This window comes from Heterodontus francisci, chromosome 17, assembly GCF_036365525.1.
Source record: "Heterodontus francisci isolate sHetFra1 chromosome 17, sHetFra1.hap1, whole genome shotgun sequence".
NCBI classification, from domain to species: Eukaryota; Metazoa; Chordata; class Chondrichthyes; order Heterodontiformes; family Heterodontidae; genus Heterodontus; species Heterodontus francisci.
In genome coordinates, this window is record NC_090387.1 from 30,332,046 (window position 1) to 30,353,894 (window position 21,849).

A 21,849-nucleotide genomic window follows, 5' to 3' on the forward strand; every position below is an offset into this window, starting at 1 on the left:
CATTAAACAGGAAATTAGAGATGCATGCGATAAAGGAACATCTGTAATTATGGGTGCCTTTAATCTGCATATAGATTGGGCAAATCAAATTAGTCACTATACCGTAGAGGAGGAATTCTTGGAGTGTATATGGGTTGGTTTTCTGGACCAATACGTTGAGGAACCAACTGGAGAACAGGCCATCCTAGACTGGGTATTGTGTAATGAGAGAGGAATAATTGACAATCTAGTGATGCGAGACCCCTTGGGGATGAGCGACCACAATATGATAGAATTCTTCATCAAGATGCAGAGTGACGTAGTTGATTCTGAGACAAGGGTCCTGAATCTTAGTAAAGGAAACTACAAAGGTATGAGATGCCAGTTGGCCATGACGGATTGGGAAACGTTACTTTAAGGGTTAACGGTGGATAGTCAATGGCAAACATTTAAAGAGCGCCTGGATGAACTGCAACAATTGTTTATCCCTGTCTGGCGCAAAAGTAAAACGGGAAGGGTAGCCAAACCATGGCTTACAAGGGAAATTAGAGATAGTATTAGATCCAAGGAAGAGCCATATAAATTTGCCAGAAAAAACAACAGACCTGAGGATTGGGAGCAGTTTAGAATTCAGCAAAGGAGGACCAAGGGATTGATTAAGAAGGGGAAAATAGAGTATGAGAGCAAGCTGGCGGGGAACATAAAAACTGACTGTAAAAGTTTCTATAGGTATGTAAAGAGAAAAAGATTGGTGAAGAAAAATGTAGGTCCCTTACAGTCAGAAACAGGGGAATTTATTATGGGGAATAAAGAAATGGCTGACCAACTAAATGCATATTTTGGTTCTGTCTTTACAAAGGAGGACACAAATGTCATACCAGAAATGTTGGGGAGCACAGGGCTTAGTGAGGAAGAGGAACTGAAAGAAATAAATATTAGTAAAGAAATGGTGTTGGGGAAATTGATGGGATTGAAGGCCGATAAATCCCCAGGGCCTGATGGTATGCATCCCAGAGTACTTAAGGAAGTGGCCCTAGAAATAGTGGATGCATTGGTGGTTATCTTCCAAGATTCTGTAGACTCTGGAACAGTTCCTACAGATTGGAGGGTAGCTAGTGTAACCCCACTATTTAAAAAGGGAGGTAGAGAGAAAGCAGGGAATTATAGATCAGTCAGCCAGATGTCGGTAGTGGGGAAAATGCTAGAGTCCATTATCAAAGATTTTATAGCAGAGCACTTGGAGAACAGTGGTAGAATCCAGCAGAGTCAGCATGGATTTGCGAAAGGGAAATCATGCTTGACAAATCTACTAGAATTCTTCAAGGATGTAACGAGTACAGTTGATGAGGGGAAGCCAGTGGATGTGGTTTATTTGGACTTTCAGAAGGCTTTCGACAAAGTCCCACATAAGAGATTAGCGTGTAAAATTAAAGCGCATGGGATTGGGGGTAGCGTATTGCGATGGATAGAAAATTCGTTGGCAAACAGGAAACAAAGTAGGGATAAATGGGTCTTTTTCCAAATGGCAGGCAGTGACCAGTGGGGTAGCGCAGCAATCGGTGCTAGGACCCCAGTTATTCACAATATACATTAATGATTTAGATGAGGGAACTAAATGTAATATCTCCAAATTTGCAGATGACACAAAACTGAGTGGGAGGGTGAGTTGTGAGGAGGATACAGAGAGGCTTCAGGGTGATTTGGACAAGTTGAGCAAGTGGGCTAATGCATGGCAGATGCAGTATAATGTGTATAAATGTGAGGTTATCCAGTTTGGTAGCAAAAACAGGAAGGCAGATTATTATCTGACCGCCTATAAACTGAGAGGGGGGAATATGCAGCGAGACCTGGGTGTTCTCCTACATCAGTCACTGAAGGTAAGCATGCAGGTGCAACAGGTGGTAAAAGGCAAATGGTATGTTGGCCTACATAGCGAGACGATTCGATTACAGGAACAGGGATGTTTTGCTGCAATTATACAGAGCCTTCTTGAGGCCACACCTGGAATATTGTGTACAGTTTTGGTCTCCTTATCTGAGGAAGGATGTTCTTGCTATAGAGGGAGTGCAGCGAAGGTTTACCAGACTGATTCCTGGGATGGCGGGACTGACATATAAGGAGAGATTGAGTCGGTTAGGATTATATTCGCTGGAGTTCAGAAGAGTGAGGGGTGATCTCATAGAAACCTATAAAGTTCTAACCGGGCTTGACAGGGTAGATGCAGGAAGGATGTTCCCGATGGTGGGGGAGTCCAGAACTAGGGGTCATAGTCTAAGGATACGGGGTAAACCTTTCAGGACTGAGATGAGGAGAAATTTCTTCACCCAGAGAGTGGTGAGCCTGTGGAAATCGCTACCACAGAAAGCAGTTGAGGCCAAAACATTGTATGTTTTCAAGAAGGAGTTAGATATAGCTCTTGGATCTAAAGGGATCAAAGGGTATGGGGCGAAAGCAGGAACAGGTTACTGAGTTGGATGATCAGCCATGATCATAATGAATGGCGGAGCAGGCTCGAGGGGCCCAATGGCCCACTCCTGCTCCTATTTTCTATGTTTCTATATATGTAGTTATTTCCAGCACTGATTTACTAATTTATACACTATTCAGTACTTATTTGAATGGCACGTTGTCCTGAAGAGAGTTATAAGACAACAATCCAAACAGGCTTTAAGATTCCATAAACAAAGTTCAAGTTGTTTATTAACTTCACCCTAATCTCAAAATTTCATCACACCTTTCAACTCCCTCAATATCTGTTATTTTATTTCGTGTACATTTTTATTGGAAATTATTTGAAAATTCATTTACTTTCAGATGTCAGCATATTTTCAAAAGTCCATTGTATATACGCTCTACTAACTTCAGTCAAAAAAAATTGCTTTGGTGATAATGCAAGTAAAATATTGTACGTTGTGACTGGTAGAAATATATTGCAAGGTTTTAATGTGCTGTAACTTAACTAGGTTGCAGTGTACTTATGTAGACCACAAAAGGATAATTTACCACAGTGAGTTTTCACTTAGCGTCCACTCTGTGTACTGCATTCCGGAATGACTTTACAATGTGTTAATGTATTTGTATCTTATGCTGATGATGTAATGACATGATGATGTCATGATGTAAATAAACACTTCCTTGAACTGGCCACGCTTGGTCTCCATCTTATCTGTTAGTGCCACCCAAATATATTGCAGAAAATGTTGATGAGGATGAGATAAAAGTCTGCTAATATAGGCAGCAAAAAGCAGCAGAGACTGCGTGAAGAAGATCAACCAGCTTCTGATGACTTATCTGCTCAGATGGTCGAGATTTTGGCTGGTTTCTGTGAAGCCTGAGCCTCAAGCTGTTTCCTTGGTTGACTGGGATGCCACAGGGTTCTAGTGTGCATTGGCCTCAAAGTATTCATTTGGGTAAGAGAATATTTTCTTCCACCAATTAGAATGGTTTTAGGTATCACTGTTATGGCCAGCCACAGTAATGTATTTTCTGGGGACTGTGAATTTGTAAATAAGACATTATAACTGCACCCACAGAATACATCAGAAGGCTAGGAACATATGAGAGGACTCAAACCATTCAGTTCGTATATTGAAGGAATGGACATGTTTTTCAGAGCTAATAATATTTTTATTATAAATAGTAAAGAGGTCAATACCAGAATAAGGCAATTCTTGAGCACAGAAACACAATTTTGTTCACAGAAATTGGCCTGGAAATGTATGGCACGCTAACAAACCTCCTTGCTCCCAACAAGGCAAAAGATGTGCCATTCAAAATGATCCACCACCAAGTTGGAAGAACATTTCAATCCTAAGCCACTAGAGATAGCAGAAATCAGAAAGTAGTGTAATAGTTGGTGAGTACGTTGTGACACTGAAGAATTTATCACTGTCTTGCAACTTTGGCACATTTTTAATCCATACATTATGAGACAGATTTGTGTGTGGATTGGTGGATGAAAGAATCCAATGGAAGTTACTAAACACACAAATTCTTACATTTGAGCTAGGGTGTAAGATTGCTCTTTCTATAAATTGGCATCAAAAAATGCTCGTTAATTTCATCCTATGCCAGTGATTAGTACAGCTTCTGTCCACTGTCCACCAAGCCTAAAGTGGAGAAAGCTAGTCAGAAGACTGCTAGTGATAGTGTTTTAGTGTCTTGTTATCACTGTAAGGGCAACAATACGGCACAAGCATGTCAGTACAGAAATGACAAGTGCTTCAATTTCCAAAAGAAAGGTCGTATTGCAGCAGTTTGCCGAGCGGAGGCCAAAGCAGGGAGGGGAACTCATTCCAGTGGTAATAGAAAACAGTAACATCACAAGGGTGGAGTTCACAATCTTGAAGTGAATCCAGAGTGCATAAGTGAAGAGGAGCTGAGACTGTACAGCATTTATGCCATGAGCAATCAATCAAGTGACAGAGACATTTGTACAAAGGTGTTGGTAAATCAATAATACATCAACATGCACATTGATATGGCTGCAGATTGCTCCATTATGAGTAGAGCTAAGTATGAGAGTAAATTCAGTGCCGTGCCTCTAACTGAGAGCAGAATTCAATTGAAACCCTACTCTGGTGCGGTGTTAGAAATGTTTAGTTTAGTTTAGAGATACAGCACTGAAACAGGCCCTTCGGCCCTCCGAGTCTGTGCCGACCATCAACCACCCATTTATACTAATCCTACACTAATTCCATATTCCTACCACATCCCCAACTGTTCCTATATTTCCCTACCACCTACCTATACTAGGGACAGTTCATAATGGCCAATTTACCTATCAACCTGCAAGTCTTTGGCATATGGGAGGAAACCGGAGCACCTGGAGGAAACCGGAGCACCTGGAGGAAACCCACGCAGACACAGGGAGAACTTGCAAACTCCACACAGGCAGTACCCAGAATTGAACCCGGGTCGCTGGAGCTGTGAGGCTGCAGTGCTAACCACTGCGCCACTGTGCCACCCTGTGTGTGGACAAATGCAGTGCAATGTGTAATATAAGGGAAAGTCACTCAAGTTACCCGCTGTTGTTGCAAAATATGTCAACAACCAACATTAATGGGCAAAGACTGCCTTCGTAAGCTGAAGTTGGACTGTGACCATGTTTTCCAAGTTAAGATGACCATATCATTACTAGCAATGATATAGTTACAGAACATTTTCAAGGATAGCTATGAAGGTATAGTCAGTGTGAAAGCGCACATCCAAATTAAGCCTGATGCAAAACCATTATATAAGGCTAGGCCAGTTCCTTATGCTCTCAAAACTCAGGCTGAAGAGAAACTAAAGAAGCCAGAGAGGAACAGTGTACTCGTGAAAACTGACCACAGTGATTGGGCAACCCCTATTGTTGTACTGCCTAAGTCAGACAAAATCGTAAAACTATGCAGGAACTACAAAGTCACAATCAACCAGGCAGTGGATGATGAGCAGTATGCACTACAGACCTCTCAAGATTTCTTTGCAGAGTTAGTGGGAATCCAAGCTATTCATGAAGTTGGATTTGTCTCATGCTTATGCACAGCTTAATGTGGATCAAGAGAGTCAGAAGTTTCTCATGATAAACACACACATGGGGTTATACTCCCACACAAAACTGCCCTATGATGTGAAGTGTTCTCCAAAAATTTTCCAAGCGACAACGGATAAGATTTTGCAAGGAGTACCGCATTGCTTATGTAATCAGGATGATGTGTTGATCGCGACTGCAACAGAGGGAGAGACTCCTCAAGTGTTGGACAAAGTGTTAAAAAGGCTCAATGATCATAATGTGAAGTTGTAAAAGAGCAAGTGTGCTTTTGTGCAACTTGTGGTAGTGTACCTTGGCCTGAAAATTAATGAAAAAGGATTACAGCCAGTGAAAGAGAAGATAAAGGCAATAGTCAATGCCCCACAGCAAACAGATGTGTCTGAGCTTAGATCTTTTTCAGGTATGGCCCAACATTACTTATGATTTCTGCCTGAGCTTGCAATGGTGTTAGCTCCATTATATGAGTTGTTGAAGGAAGATGTGAAATGGTAATGGTCTAGTGCACAACAAGATGCTTATGATGCATTTAAGAGAAGCTTGACCCATGGTGCACTATTCGTTCATTCCGACACAAATTGTGACCTGAAGCTAGTGTGACGCTTAAAACTGGAGTTGGTTGGAGCAGTGATCAGTCATGTCATGGATAATGGTCAAGAGAAGGACATAGCATTTGCGTTGCATACCCTGACCAAGAGTGTACAGAACTAGGTGCAGATAGAAAATGAAGCGCTTGGAATGATTTCTGGAAACAAAACGTTTCTCCTGTTTTTTTGGGTAGAAGCTTTACACTACTAACAGAGAATAAACTATTCTGGGACCAAAGTTTGCAATACTGACATTGGCAGCATCAAAAATGCAACTGTGGGCTGTCCCTCTCTGACAGTACAACCACAATATCAAAAATCGCAGTTCAAAAGAGAATGCTATTGCTGATGCACTGTCGCATTGCTGCATCAAGACTCAGAAGTAGGTTGTGAAGATGCAATCTTCACAATACGAGTAGTAGATGATGACTTTCCCATCACTGCAACTGAAATTGCAGCTGAAACGTAGAAAGATTCAGTGTTGAAAGAGTCTATGAACAGACATTGAATGGATGGACAGAATTTGACCATTGTACTGATGAGAAACTGAAACCGTTCCACAATCTTTGCAATGCGTTGTCATGTGAAGAGGTCTGCATTAAGTGGGGTCATAGGGTGGTAGTACCTAGTTCTTTGAGGACTAAAATTATGGCAGAACTCCATACTGAACATACAGGAATAATCAGTATGAAATCCATAGCTAGAGGGTTTGTTTATCGTCCTTGTCTGGACAGTGATCTAGAATCTAGCAAACATACTATCTGCCAAAACTGTAGGAACAAGCCGCCTAAAACTCCTTTGTCATCGTGATAAGTTTGCCCCGTCCATTTCAAAATGTCCATGTAGATCACATGATCCCATCAAGGGCTGAGCCAAAACATGAGAACAATCTGCTTGATCATGGGCTCATGTCAGAGTTTGGACCAGTTCAGACTTCAATGTCTGAAGTACCAATTTTTGAGAAAGAAACAAGATCTTCTTTAAGTTCTGAAAATAAACCAAGCAGTCCAAAACCTGAGTCTACACCAAACACCTGTAAGGAAATGAGAAATAATTTTTAGACTTTTTAAATTTGATATGTAAATATAGTTTGTTGTAGAGAAAAATAATTTTCTTTTGAAAGGGGAAGCAGTGTCATGTATTTGTACATTATGGTAATGATGTGATAACGTAATAACGTGATGCCATCATGACGTAAATAAACACATCCTTGAACTAGTCATGCTTAGTGACCTAATGTCCAGAGTTCTGATGAAGGGTCACTGACCTGAAATGTTAACTCTGCTTCTCTCTCCACAGATGCTGCCAGACCTGCTGAGGATTTCCAGCATTTCTTGTTTTTATTTCAGATTTCCAGCATCTGCAGTCTTTTGCTTTTATTATTATGCTTAATGTCCATCTTATCCGTTGGTGCCACCCAAATATATCACACAATGTAGCCAACACTGCCTATAAAATAATCTATTTTTTTTTCTTCTCCTTGTGTCTTTTTGATGCCTGTGTCACTATCTATTGCATAAGGTTATAGTCAGTTGCTGTAAGGGAGTGTTAACTAGCATAACATTTTAGTTTCTTGATGTCATATTACATAAAGCAAAGGGGCATAATCTAGGGCACATGTTAATCAGTAATTGTTATGTGTTTTAAAGCTGAAACTATTCAAGTGAGCACTTTTGCTCTTGTGATGTAAATTAAATGATTGCTTTGTTCATTCATGTCAATTTGTAGCTAAGATTGATATTGTATATATTTATTTTTGCAGATGATAAGACTTGAACAGACAATCAAACAGCTTGAGGAAGAAAGGGCCCGACTGCAGGAACACTGCAATGAATTGGCGGAAGAAAATGGACAGGTTCATGCTCGACTGGAGGTGGAGAACTTAGCAGTGCAAAATAAGCAGAATGCTCTGTCGATGGAGGTCAGTTATTAGGTTTTGTTCTGTGGGCCTTCAATATAAGAACAAAATATTCACTGAATGCAATTCTGGCTTCCTAATCTATGGAAAAATACCTTGCATGTTCTCAGTTATAATATGATTTTTGTCTGAAGAGGAAAGAATTCATTTAATTCATTATACCTTGAAAATACTATGCTGTGATAGCTGTTTCAGGCAGATTCTTTATCTGTTCTCCTCTGCATACTAACACATTTTTGAATACTGTAATAATCAATGGAATATTCCCTCTTCAATGCATTTTTGAAGTAATTTGTGTATTTCATATGGCCCTCCCCATTTCCAAATAATAACTCCTTCCCTTCTCCTCTCCCTCCTGCCTTTCCTCCTCCATGAACTATTATCTTTTGCTCTTTTAGTCTGTTGCTGACAGTAGTCACTGACATCGAAATTGGATCACACTGTGCCCATTTTACAGACATAAATCAGGTGCCAGTGTCCAATATGGCAGATGAAATGTGCACGCTCGCTCCATTCCAGAAGTGCACCGCCTGTCATATTGTTTAGGGCTGCTCAGTAGGCATTCAAGCTCTATGCCTGAAATTGGCATTGGATCTGAGCCTAATTAACAGTTCTTGAAAGATCACCTCCCATTTAACAGTCAATGGCATTACTATTGCCAAATTCCTGCATCATCAACATCCTGTGGGGATCACCATTGACCAGAAACTCAACTGGATCAGCCACAAAATGCCTTAGCTACTTGAACAGGTCAGAAGCTTGTTATTCTGTGGCGAGTGGCTCACCTCCTGAATCTCCACATACAAGGCACAAGTCAGGTGTAATGGAATGCTCTCCACTTACCTGGATGTGTGCATTTGCAGCAACACTCAAGAAGCTTGACACTATCCAAGACACTTGATCAACACCCCATCCATGAGTTTAAACATTCACTCCCTTCACAACTAGTGTATAGTAGCTGTTCACTGTATGAGATACACTACAGCATGTCATCAAGGTTTCTTTGGGAGCAGCTCCCAAACCTGTGACCTGCACCACCAAGACGAAAAAAAAAAGGGCAGCAGCAACTCTCTTTCAAAGGGACAGCCGAATGGCCTTATTCAGTGCTGTGCACTTCTATGACTTTTTGTGCATGGGCATGCCATCACCTCAACTTCCCCTCTAAATTATACCCCATTCTGTCTTGGACATGCACTAAAGTTTCTTCATCGATGATGGATCAAAGTCCTGGAACTCCCTACCTAACAACATTGTAGAGGTATCTTCGCTGCAAGCACTGTAGTGGTTCAAGAAGAAGGCTCACCTTTTTGAGGCCATTAAATGCCGACTTTGCCAGCAATGCCCATTTTCCAAGATTAGGTTTTTTTAAATATATTTGTTCCTGTTGTAAATAACAAGGGAAATGTCCTGGTCCAATGTAACTAATAACAAATTATCCCATTGTTGCTTCTTAATTAATGTATTACGGTGCTGTTGGTCTATGATATGTCAGTGAAGGACAGGTGATAGAACAAAAATATGAGTTATTACTTGTGTATATTTCAGTTTACTTTTAGGTTTTGTATTTTTTTAAGGTATGACAGGTTAGCATAAGAAATGCAGCAAAGAAACCAGAACATTTTGTTGTGACATTTTGCCATATCGTGATAGAGAATCATTATTGTTGCTAAATGTACATTGCACATTTTTTGTTCAGTTGCGTAGAAAGGAAGACTTGATTCATAAGTTGAAAAATGAAAAAATTGTCTTGCAGGACAAAGCTAATGCAACTGAAGAAAAGGTAAGTGTTTTGCATGGCTTGCACTCAGCTTTGACATAAATGTTTCAGAGTTTAGCACAAAAAGCAATAAATAATAGCACATTTATGCACAGAACAGTTGCCAAGTAGAGTTGAATTGGTTTGATTTCAAAAAGTAATTTCAAATCATTTTGATCATTTGTATTGGTAAGATTATATATATATATGTATAGATATGCGTACAGCTGTGAGCAGTAATACCACAAATATGTCACAACTAACGCTGTGGTATGCTTCTATGCATCGAACATTTTTTTATTATTAAATTTATAATGGAAATTGCCACACTGGAATTACATCCTCCTGCCAGCAGACTCACTGCAATGCCACCATGGGCAGATGGATGTAATTACAGCATGGTAAATTTGCATAGGGAAACTCAATTTGCACTGAGCACAATTTGCACCTGTTTTGAGAAATGTTCTTTTTTCTCGGGTTTCTGCTCTAACTCATTTGCAAAATCGCCGTGAACTGGTGTGATCAGACAGCACTTTAAAATGTAATTTTTTTCTTAAATGTTGCTTCAAAAAATATTTCTTGATCTATTTACGATTTCTAATGGAGCAGTTTGATTAATACAGATAAAAATGGATTTTTCCCCCAAAAATAAGCATTTTTAATCACAGTGTCAACCCACCACCTGTGTGTAACCCAATTTTAAATTACTGAAAATCACTTTAAAAAAAAATATGCAGAACCCTTTGGGTACAGTAGAGAGTTTCTTTGTAATTTTTTTCTAAAAATTACAGTCAAAAAGCTTGTAAAACATGCCTATTAGTATCCTTGCACCCAAAAGAACGGGCTTAATTATTAGAGCCACCCTGGAGACCTGCAAAGGAGCACAGTGAGCAGAAACTCCACTCCTAAAGGTGATTAATTCATCCTGAGGGCGTGGCCAGTTTTCTGGGCAGGGCCAGTTTCTAGCAAGATATTTTTTAAACTACCACAAAAGATCATGGCAACTCGATTTGCACTGAATGCAATTAAGCATTTAAACTCCCACAATCTTTTGAGCAGGTTGTGCTGATTTTGGGCGAGTTACGGCAAAGAAAACCAGTGCAACTGAGTGGAAGTTTTGCCCCAGGAGCTTAAAATGGAAATATAGAAATAAGGACAGAACATATGGCCAGAATTTTACACTCACACCACCCCCCCCCACCCCACCCCCGGGAGCAGGATGGGAGGGGGTGGGTGTAAAATTGACGGGGAGGTGGGGGAGGGGGGCACATGCCTGTCATCTATCCGCCCCCGCTGCTATTTTATGAGTGGCAGGGGGAAGTGGCAAATAGCCTACCCGCCCCAGGCCACTTGAGGCCCTTAAGTGTATTTTACCAGCGGCGGATGGGCACTTCACCTGAGGAGGCAATTCTATGGGACCCACGCCTCCTAGCCCATCTCCGGGAGGCCCATTAAATCCAGGCACCCGGGTGCAATGCCTTGAGATTGACTAACATAGTATTAAAGTCAGTACACCTATCAGGTCTTCACCAATGTAAACACTTTTTGTGAAGTATTCAAAACTCCTTAGTTCATACTGCAAAGAAACTTTGTGCCTCTTCCTTCCAAATTGCCATAAGTTGTGTTATTTACCTGTAAACAATATAAAATCAAAGTATTACATAAGAACAGAACATATGACCTTAGATAATGTCTGAATTATAATTGTGTGCATTGCTCGAATTATCCCTTGCCCTCTAATTTGGCTTCATTTGAATACGACACTCAGTCTTCATTCCCCATGTGCAATGGCACTGGACATTGACTGAGAGAGTGGTGAACCTGTGAAATTCTCTACCGCAGAAAGCAGTGGAGGCCAAGTCATTAAATATATTCAAGAAGGAGATAGATATATTTCTTCATGCCAAAGGGATCAAAGGATATGGGGAGAAAGTGGGAACAGGGTACTGAATTAGACGATCAGCCATGATCTTTTTTGAATGGTGGAGTAGGCCCGAAGGGCCGAATGGTCTACTCCTGCTCCTATTTTCTATGTTTCTATTAAATTCAGTCTGTGGCATATGCATTCCATTGAAAATTCCTGTGTAAACCAGCACATATGGGAACTTTAGTACAAGAACACAAATTACAATTTTTAAAATTATCAACTATTTATTTCTCAGTAGTTTTATCCAGTGTATTATTGTTTAATTCCTTCATTAAAGGTTTTTCATTAAGACTGTAGCCCCCAACCTCTCACAAAAGTCTGGACTTAGACTTAACATTTCTGCCCAATTTGCGAGGATGCATTAGTGCTGTTCAAACAGCGTAGTGACTGAAATTTATTTCTGTAGTTTATGGCAGTTTCTGATCAGTTTCTTTTCAAAATTATTTGAAGAAAGGCTGGAGAACAATTTTTGAAAGCTTTATTCAGGTGAATGTTTGTGGGCTGAATTTTACCAGCCCCTCGACGCTGTGGGTCGTGGCCCGGGGGCTGGTAAAATGCTGCCAGGAGAGGCCCGCCTCAACCCATGATGTCCAGAAGGGCCCGCCATATATTACAGGCGGCGGCGGGACCTCGGTGTGGTCCCCCCCCCCCCAGCCACATGGCAGCGGCACCACAATTAACATATGGTAAAGAGTACTTACCTGACACTGACACTTCTGGATTTTTCGCTGAACAGGCGGCCGTCACGTGCCGTCCTGTTCACGAATCAAAAAACCGGCAGATCCTCAGAGGCAGAAGTTGTCACCAGCGAAGGTAAGTTCTGTTATTCAGGGGTCTCACTGCATTACGAAAGGGAGGAGCGAGGGGGGATATTCAGGGGTCTAACTCTGCATTCCAAAAGGGAGGAGGGAGGTGAGGGGGTATACACAGGGGTCTCACTCTGCATTCTAGAAGGGAGGGGATCTGGGATTACTGGAAGAAAAGCAGTGCTGGCATGATGGGAGGTACCATGTACCATCCCTCCGTTAACAGTGTACACTCTTTGTTTATGAAGGGGTAATGGCACACTAGGCACCCTGTGTGAGGAGAGGGTGCCAGAAAGGGCAGGAGCATTAAGGTTATATGGATGGTGGGGCAATTGATTCAGCTGGTAGGACCATAGAGTTTTACAGCACAGAAACAGGACCTTTGACCCAACACGTCTGCACCGACCATCTAGCATCCATCCGATCTAATCCCATTTTCCCGCAATTGGCCTGTAGCCTTGTATGCTATGGCATTTCAAGTGCTCATCTAAATACTTCTTAAATGTTGTGAGGATTCCTGCCTCTACCACCCCTTCTGGCAGTGTGTTCCAGATTCCAACCACCCTCTGGGTGAAAAAACTTTTCCTCAACTCCCCTCTAAACCTCCTGTCCCATACCTTAAATCCCTGGTTATTGACCCTTCCGCTGAGGGAAAAAGTTTTTTCCTATCTATCCTATCCCTCATAATTTTGTATACCTCACTCAAATCCCCCCTCAGCCTTCTCCGCTCCAAGGAAAACAACCCCAGCCTATCTAGTCTCTTTTCATAACTGAAATGTTCCAGGCAACATGCTGTACCACTCTGAGGGTTGGCCAAGATGGGCAATGCCATGGCACGCCACATAGTTGATTCAGGAAAGCTGCTGATTTACCCATCAACACCAATCCATGCTCTGTTAGGAACCTTCAAAAACATGCAGGGTTCAATGTTATTTATCATATGGAAATAAGTATGGCTTATCCTACATTGTGTGATCCTCTGCATGTGAAGATCCGTTTGCTCCAGAGGCAATATCAACAGGCAGGTGCGATCCACGTAGAGGCTCCTGGTCGTGAGCAACAACCTCCAAGGTGAGCTCGCCATTACGTTTGCCATGCATCTACAACCCCACATGGCATGCCATCGGAAGTCAGAGCACCAGTGTCAGAAGAGAGGGTGGTGACATGTCTCTGTGCCCTGCTCAAGGATGACCTGCAGCCCATGGGCGCTGGTGGACATCCCATGCCTTTGTTCCTCATAGTGGCAGCGGTTCTCAAGCCTGACGCCTCTGAAGCATTTTAGGGGCCCATCAGAGACCTTTGTGAGGTCACACAGTCAGCAGTGCACCGCTGCATCAGGGAGATCACCAATGCCCTGCACCAGAGGGCCAGTGAGTATGTCTGCTTCAGGACGGACTCTCACAGCCAGGCCCAGAGGGCCATTGGTTCTGGCACCATTGCCGGAGAACCATAAGTTGTAACGTTCATAGACTGCACTCATGTGGTCATCAGGCCTACTGCCAGGCTACCACCTGCAGACATCACCATTAAAGGAGCCCTTTCAATCTAGGTGAAACGGTATGTGAACACCGCAGCTGCTTGCAGCGAATGTGTGACTGCTTCTCAGGTAGCTGCCATGACACTTGGGTCTTGCGCCAGTCCCGGCTGCCACCTCTGTTCACTGAACTGGCTCAGATAGAGGGTTGGCTTCTTGGAGATAAAGGCTATCCTTTGCAGACATGGCTCCGACACCAGTGAGAAATTCCACCACTGCTGAAGAGGAGAAATACAGTGCCAGCCACTGAGCTACATGAGCCTCCATTGAGCAGAAGATCAACATGCTGAGAGAGTGCCTCCAATGCCTGGATGGATAGGGTGATGCTCTGTACTTCGTGCCGAAAAGGCCAGCTCCTTTCTTTGCTGCTGTGCGCAACTGCGCACCCAATAGGGGCCAGGCCTGGCATGATGAAGAGAGACATCAACAGGATTCCTCCTCGCGCTATGAGGACGATGAGAACCTACATCATGAAAGACGCATGGGAGGGCAGATGGCACCCAGGCTCTGCACGCAGATCTGGCAGTGAGCTAGGGATGTACTGAAGTGGCTTATCAGACAAAGGCTGTCTGCTCCATAGGAACCATCATGAGCTCTGCAAGCCACACATCACCCTTGCTCACCTGCTGTGCACCAGCCCACACCTGCAGCATCCCTGTGTAAACCATTAGAGGCAGCAGCAGACTGAGCCAATGTCCATGTCACTGAATCCGTGGAGACGCTCATGAGTAATGGTGGCATGGCAATGATATTGCATACGTTGGCTCTCCTGAAAGGCCAACGATGCAAAGGGATGTGACATTGGCGCTACATGCTGGCACACATCATTCACACAGAGAAAAGGACACACATGTTGGTGAGGAACATTTAGTGAAAGACCTATTTATATTGCGGTGACACCCGTGCATTCTTATTTGTGTCAGTGTGTTCTCTGTAAACCTCTGTAATACCTTTTATGGTCTATTTAAGTTTCACGTCCTGGAATGTGCAAAATTAGGATTATTCACCCAGGTGCAGCACGCTTACAAGAAGGAATGTTACACTTGAGTGGGAGAAGAGGATCGCAACTTCATAGGACACTGGGACACAGCAGGGTAAGTATGTGGCAGCAAAGCAGTAAGTGCTGGGGTCACTCAGCAGGTTAGGCAGCATTTGTGGAGAGACAACTTGGACAGGTCTGTGAACTTGGACAAGTTAACTCTGCTTCACTCTCCACCAATGCTGCCTGACCTGCTGGATTTCTGCAGCACTTTCTGCTTTGCTGCCAAATTGACAGCAGCCCCACTCTTCAGTAGTCAGGTAAGTATTCTTTGACAGCTGTCAGGAAGCAGGTGGTGGGGCGCTTAAAATAGGGCCCCAGCACCTGCTGCACAGCTGTCAGAACCTCTCTGACTGCGCCGAATGTCCCACCTCTCCCCACGTAATATGGGGAGGGTTGCTCGGCGCTGTGATTCTAATGAGCTCCCGCGCATAATATCGTGGGGGCTCTGTGGCAGCTGCCTCGCTGACTTGAAAGGGCGCCATCGTGCAGTGCGGCACCTGAATAAAATTCAGCCCTGTGTGTGTGTGACCAGTGTACTTGCTACCCACATGTAATAACTTTTATTTAGTCCTTTATAAACTTCAGAATATGTATTTAAGATGAAAGAGACAAAGTAGCTTTCCTTCTGTCTTCATCTTTTGAATTCATTGTTTGATATGTAAGAACTGTTGGATCATGCACTGTTTCTATCTAAAATACTCCACATAAGCTGTGATGTGAACTGGCTGTCATGATTGAATTCTTAGTTTTCAGCTATTGGAGGAGATAATAAATAATGGTGTTTAATTTATCAGTTTCAGAAGATACAATATATATTGAGTTTTTAAAACAATCTGCATTTGTGTAAAAAAAACACAAGCTGAGAATAATTAACACTGAGTTTTCAGTATAACAGATTAACTGCTCCATGCTCATTAAATGTTTTGGTTTCCGGTGCCAGAGGAATAAAATAAGTTTAAAAATATGTACCATTCAAATAGCATGAGCATCATCAAAAGGACTATTGTGTTCCCATTATGTCCCTTAAATCCTGCGCAATAGCTTAAACTTAGTCAACAAAGCTTAAAGCTCTCTCTATACAACGTAAGTTACTCAAAATTCTTCCCTAATAGTTGGTTCCAATATTTATTTTCAGTACCATTCCCAGATAATTCTAGAGCTATGAAATCACCCTCCTTTGCTACAAGTAATTGTAGTTATAAAACAAGTTGCACCCTCTTCAGTCCACAGTGAAGACTGTCTCTGTTCATCTGATTTGCTCTCTCAGGAATTCACTCATTAACATACTTTTATTTCTCACTTTCCTTGTATCTCCAACTTCCCTATTTCTTTATCTTCAACTTTCTGTTCCTTTCATTTGCTTGGTTAATTCTGTTTTTTTCAATAGTCTCCCACTTTTGATTTTAATTTAGTGTGGCGAAACTTCAGCAATGTTTGAAAGCAGCCGAGGCATCTTTGTTTTTAGCCAGAGATGAGAGAAGAGGGAGACAGGGTGAAGCCAGTTGGGCCAGAATTGATGATCAGCAGCAAGGAGAGAGTTAGAAGCATTGAGGCATATGGAAGAATATCAAATATTAAGCTTACAAATATTTCTACCACTCTGGCCACCAGGCACACACATATTTCTGCCAGTATTATGACATTGAAGTTGTTGTTCTTACCACTAGTTTTGGTTCTATTTCACTTGAATACAACCTTCCTTTTTATTTTAAAAAGCTAAAGAGAGCTTCCTTATCAATACTTTGTTGTGAATAATGTAAAATAGAATTTGGGTATATTTTCAATGTAATTCTTTCCTTAAATTGAAGCTAAAATGTTTCTGTTGAATTTTCTGAAAATTATTCACCTGTTAGAACAACAATTTGTATTTATATTGCACTTTTAAAAAAACCATAGAACCATAGAAAAATTTCAGCACAGATGGAGGCCCATCTAATTCCACCTTCCAGCACCTAGTCCATAGCCTTGTAGGTTACAGCACTTCAGGTGCATGTCCAGGTACCTTTTAAAAGAATTGAGGGTTTCTGCCTCCACCACCATTCCTGGCAGTGAATTCCAGACACCCACCACCCTCTGGGTGAAAAAGTTTTTCATCAGGTCCCCTCTAATCCTTCTACCAGTCACCTTAAATCTGTGCCGCCTAGTAATTGACCTCTCTGCTAGAGAAAACAGGTCCTTCCTGTCTACTCTAACTAGGCCCCTCATAATTTTATCCACCTCAATTAAGTCACCCCTCAGCCTACTCTGTTCTAAGGAAAACAACCCGAACCTTTCCAATCTTTCCTCATAGCTGCAAATTTCAATCCCTGGCAACATTCTTGTAAATCTCCTCTGTACTCTCTCCAGAGTGACTATGTCCTTCCTGCAATGTGGCGACCAGAACTGTACACAATACTCCAACTGTGGCCAAACCAGCATTTTATACAGTTCCAGCATTACATCCCTGCTTTTGAATTCTATACCTCGGCCAATGAAGGAAAGCATTCCATATGCTTTCTGCACCACTTTATCTAACTGTCCTGCCACCTTTAGGGACCTGTGAACATGCACTCCAAGGTCTCTCACTTCTTCTACCCCTCTCAATATCCTCCTGTTTATTGTGTATTCCCTCGCTTTATTTGCCTTCCCCAAGTGCATTACCTCACACTTCTCCGGATTGAATTCCATTTGCCACTTTTCCACCTACTCAACCAAACCATTGATATGATTCTGGAGTCTACAGCTATCCTGTTCACTATCCATTGCATGACCAATTTTTGTGTCATTAGCAAATTTCCCGATCATGCCTCTCGCATTTAAGTCCAAATCATTACTTAATACCACAAACAGTAATGAACCCAACACTGAGCCCTGTGGAACACCACTAGAAACAGCTTTCCATTCACAAAAACATCCGTCAACTACTACCCTTTGTTTTCTGTCACTGAGCTAATTTTGGATCCAACCTGCCACATTCCCCTGTATCCCAGGGGCTTTCATTTTACTGACCAGTCTGCCAAGCAAGACCTTGTCAAAGCCTTATTAAAATCCATGTAGACCACATCCACTGCCCTACGCTCATCAATCCTCCATGTTACTTCCTCAGAGAATTCAATTAAATTAGTAAGACATGACCTTCCCTGAACAAATCCATGCTGACTGTCCCTGATAGGTCCGTGCCTTTCTAAGTGGCAGTTTATCCTGTCCCTCAGAATTGATTCTAATAATTTACACCAGCCTATAATTATTTGGCCTATCCCTCGCACCCTTTTTAAACAATGGTATCACATTCGCAGGCCTCCAATCCTCTGGCACCTCGCACGTATTCAGTGAGGATTTGAAAATGATCCTCAGCGCATCTGCTATTTCCTCCCTGACTGCCTTTAACAACCTGGGATGCAATCCATCCAGCCCTGGTGATTTATCCACTTTCAGGGATGTCAGACCCTCTAGTACTTCCTTGCTCATTATGCGAATCGTGTCTAATATTTCACACTCCTCCTCCTTGACTACAATGTCTGCATCATCCTTCTCCTTTGTGAAGACAGAGGAAAAACTTATTAAGAACCCTGCTCACATCATCTGCATCCACAGGTAAGTTCCCTTGTACATTTCTGATAGGCCCTGCCCTTTTCTTAGTTACTCTCTTGCTCTTAATGTCTGATAAAACATCTTTGGGTTTTCCTTGGTTTTACCTGCCAATATTTTTTCATGTCCTCTCTTAACTAGTAAAACATCCTGTGGCGCTATCAAACAAAGGGAAAGCTTGGGAATGATGAAGAGGCCAGAATTGGAGGAGTGCAGTTATTGGCTGTAGAATGTGGCAAGCTGGTCAGGAGTGCATTGGAATAGTCAAGTCTAGTTACATTAACCTGTAGATATTACATAGAAAATAGGAGCAGGAGTAGGCCATTCAGCCCTTCGAGCTGCACCGCCATTCATTATGATCATGGCTGATCATCCAACTCGGTAACCTGTCCCCGCTTTCCCGCCATATGCTTTTATCCCTTTCGCCCCAAGAGCTATATCTAACTCCTTCTTGAAAACATACATTTTTTTTTTTTAGATTAGAGATACAGCACTGAAACAGGCCCTTCGGCCCACCGAGTCTGTGCCGAACATCAACCACCCATTTATACTAATCCTACATTCCTACCAAACATCCCCATCTGTCCCTATATTTCCCTACCACCTACCTACACTAGTGACAATTTATAATGGCCAACTTACCTACCAACCTGCAAGTCTTTTGGCTTGTGGGAGGAAACCGGAGCACCCGGAGAAAACCCACGCAGACACAGGGAGAACTTGCAAACTCCACACAGGCAGTGCCCAGAATCGAACCCGGGTCCCTGGAGCTGTGAGGCTGCAGTGCTAACCACTGCGCCACTGTGCCGCCTCAACTGCTTTCTGTGGTAGCGAATTCCACAGGCTCACCACTCTCTGGGTGAAGAAATTTCTCCTTATCTCAGTCCTGAAAGATTTACCCCGTATCCTTTGACTATGAACTCTTGTTCTGGACTCCCTCACCATTGGGAATATCCTTCCTGCATCTACCCTGTCAAGTTCCTTAATTTCTACTTTGTTCAAATGGTTAGGGATGCTATCTTACAGTTTAAGTAGAAGGTCATATGATGTTTTGGGTGATGACATCAGTTCGAACCTTGCCAGGTGACTTTGGTAACCCACAGGCCACGCAGTGCTGATGCTAGAGAAGCCCTAAACTCAGAAAATGGCTCACACTGCATTTGCACTTCCGACGTGGCACCCCCATGCTGGAATGGGCACGAGTGTGGGTGTGTAGTGCATGCGCTGGAAGCTCTCAATGTCAGCAGATCGTGGCGTCAAACTATTCCATGCACGTCTTTGAAACTTGGACTGCACAGATCCACTGCATGCCTGTGCTAATCACTCGCAGGTGAATGTGCATTCAGCTACAGGAGGAACTCCACTCTAGCACAATTTAAAGGGAGCAGTATCTAACAGGCAAACGTGTTGCTTTTGACTTACTTCTGCTAGTCACAGAATATGAATCACAGAATTGTTACAGCGCAGAAGGAGTCCATTGGGCCCATCGTGTCTGCACCAGCTCTTCTAATGAGCAATTTACCTAATGCCATTCCCCATCCTTCTCCCCATAACCTTGCACATTCTTCCTTTTCATATGACTATCTACTTCCCTTTTCAATGCTTCAGTTGAACTTTCCTCCACCACACTCTCAGGCAGTCCATTCCAGACCTTAACCACTCGCTGGGTAAAGAAGTTTTTCCCCATGTCGCTTTTGCTTCTTTTATCAATTACTTTAAATCTGTGCCCTCTTGTTTTTGATCATTTCACGAGTGGAATATGTTTCTCCCTTACTACTCTGTCCAGACCCCTCATGATTTTGAATACCTCTATCAAATCTCCTCTTAGCCTTCCCTTCTCCAAGGAAAACAGTCCCAACTTCTCCAATCTATCTTCAAAACTGAAGTGCCTCGTCCCTGGAATCATTCTCGTGAATCTTTTCAACACCCTCTCTAATGCCTTCACATCCTACCTAAAGCATGGCGCCCACTCCAGCTGAGGCCAAACTGGTGTCTTGTACAAGTTCAACATACCTCCTTGCCCCTATTATAAAGTCTAAGATACTGTATGCTTTATTAAACACTCTCTAAACCTGTCTTGCCACCTTCAATGACTTATGCACATGTACACCCAGGTCCCTCTGCTCCTGCACCCCCTTTAGAATTGTACCCTTTATTTTATATTGTCTTTCCATGTTCTTCCTTCCAAAATGAATTACTTCACATTTCTCCACATTGAACTTCATCTGCCACCTATCCACCCATCCCACCAACTTGTCTATGTCCTTTTGAAGTTCTACATTATCCTCCTCACAGTTCACAATGCTTCTAAGTTTCCTATCATCTGCAAATTTTGAAATTGTGCCCTGTGCAGCAAGGTCTAGGTCATTAATATATATCAGGAAAAGCAAGAGTCCCAACACAGACCCCTGGGGAACTCCACTACAAGCCTTCCTCCAGCCCGAAAAACATTGGCTGTCACTCAGCCAATTCCGTATCCATGTTGCTATTGTCCCGTTTATTCCATAAGCTAAAGGCCTGCTACCTGACCCGAACCGAACCCGATGGCACCCGACGACATGTGTTGGGATCGGCTTGGGTTGGGTTGCACTTTCGGGTCCAGCTTTTGGGCTCGGGTCGGGTCAGGCCGGGGCCGGGTCCGGGTCAGACACACACAGTATTTATTGGACTTGAAAGGTTGTTTAAAAAGAAACGGATTTGAAATCGTAAGGTAGGTAAAGTGAACATTCCGGTGGTCAGACTGGACCCGGGTCGGGCTCGGCTCGGGTGCGGAAAAAAATGGAGGGACTTGGCCTGGATCGGGCTCGGGTCCGATGTGGTTCTGTCGGATTCAGGTCAGATTTTTTTTCCTGACCTTAGCAGGCCTTTACCATGAGCTCTCACTTTGCTCCCAAGTCTGTTGAGCAGCACTGTATCAAACGCCTTTTGGAAGTCCATGTACACCACATCAACTGCATGCCCTGATCAACCCTCTCTGTTGCCTCTTCAAAAAGCTCCCGCAAATTAGTTAAACAACTATTGCAAAGTTTGTGGGAGTGTAAGCCTTGCTGTCCTAGTCTCAGGCTTGTAGTTCATTTTGACCTGTGTATTAGAAGGGAAATAATTAATGACTCATCCAAAAGCTTTTAAGTTAAATAAGGTCATTTATTAAAGGAAAAGAAGAGAGAAATGAAAAATATAACACATAAATTTAAATGGCAATG

General features: G+C 42.7%; 1 protein-coding gene across 1 annotated transcript in view; it reads left to right on the forward strand.

Moving 5' to 3' along the window:
* Window positions 1-21,849, forward strand: part of LOC137378580 (early endosome antigen 1) — a 1,009,825-nt gene that overhangs the window by 542,669 nt on the left and 445,307 nt on the right. Inside the window, exons 16-17 of the mRNA XM_068048885.1 lie at window positions 7,859-8,017; window positions 9,711-9,794. Coding sequence (XP_067904986.1) covers window positions 7,859-8,017; window positions 9,711-9,794 — 243 coding nt within the window. The remainder of the gene's footprint in view (window positions 1-7,858; window positions 8,018-9,710; window positions 9,795-21,849) is intronic.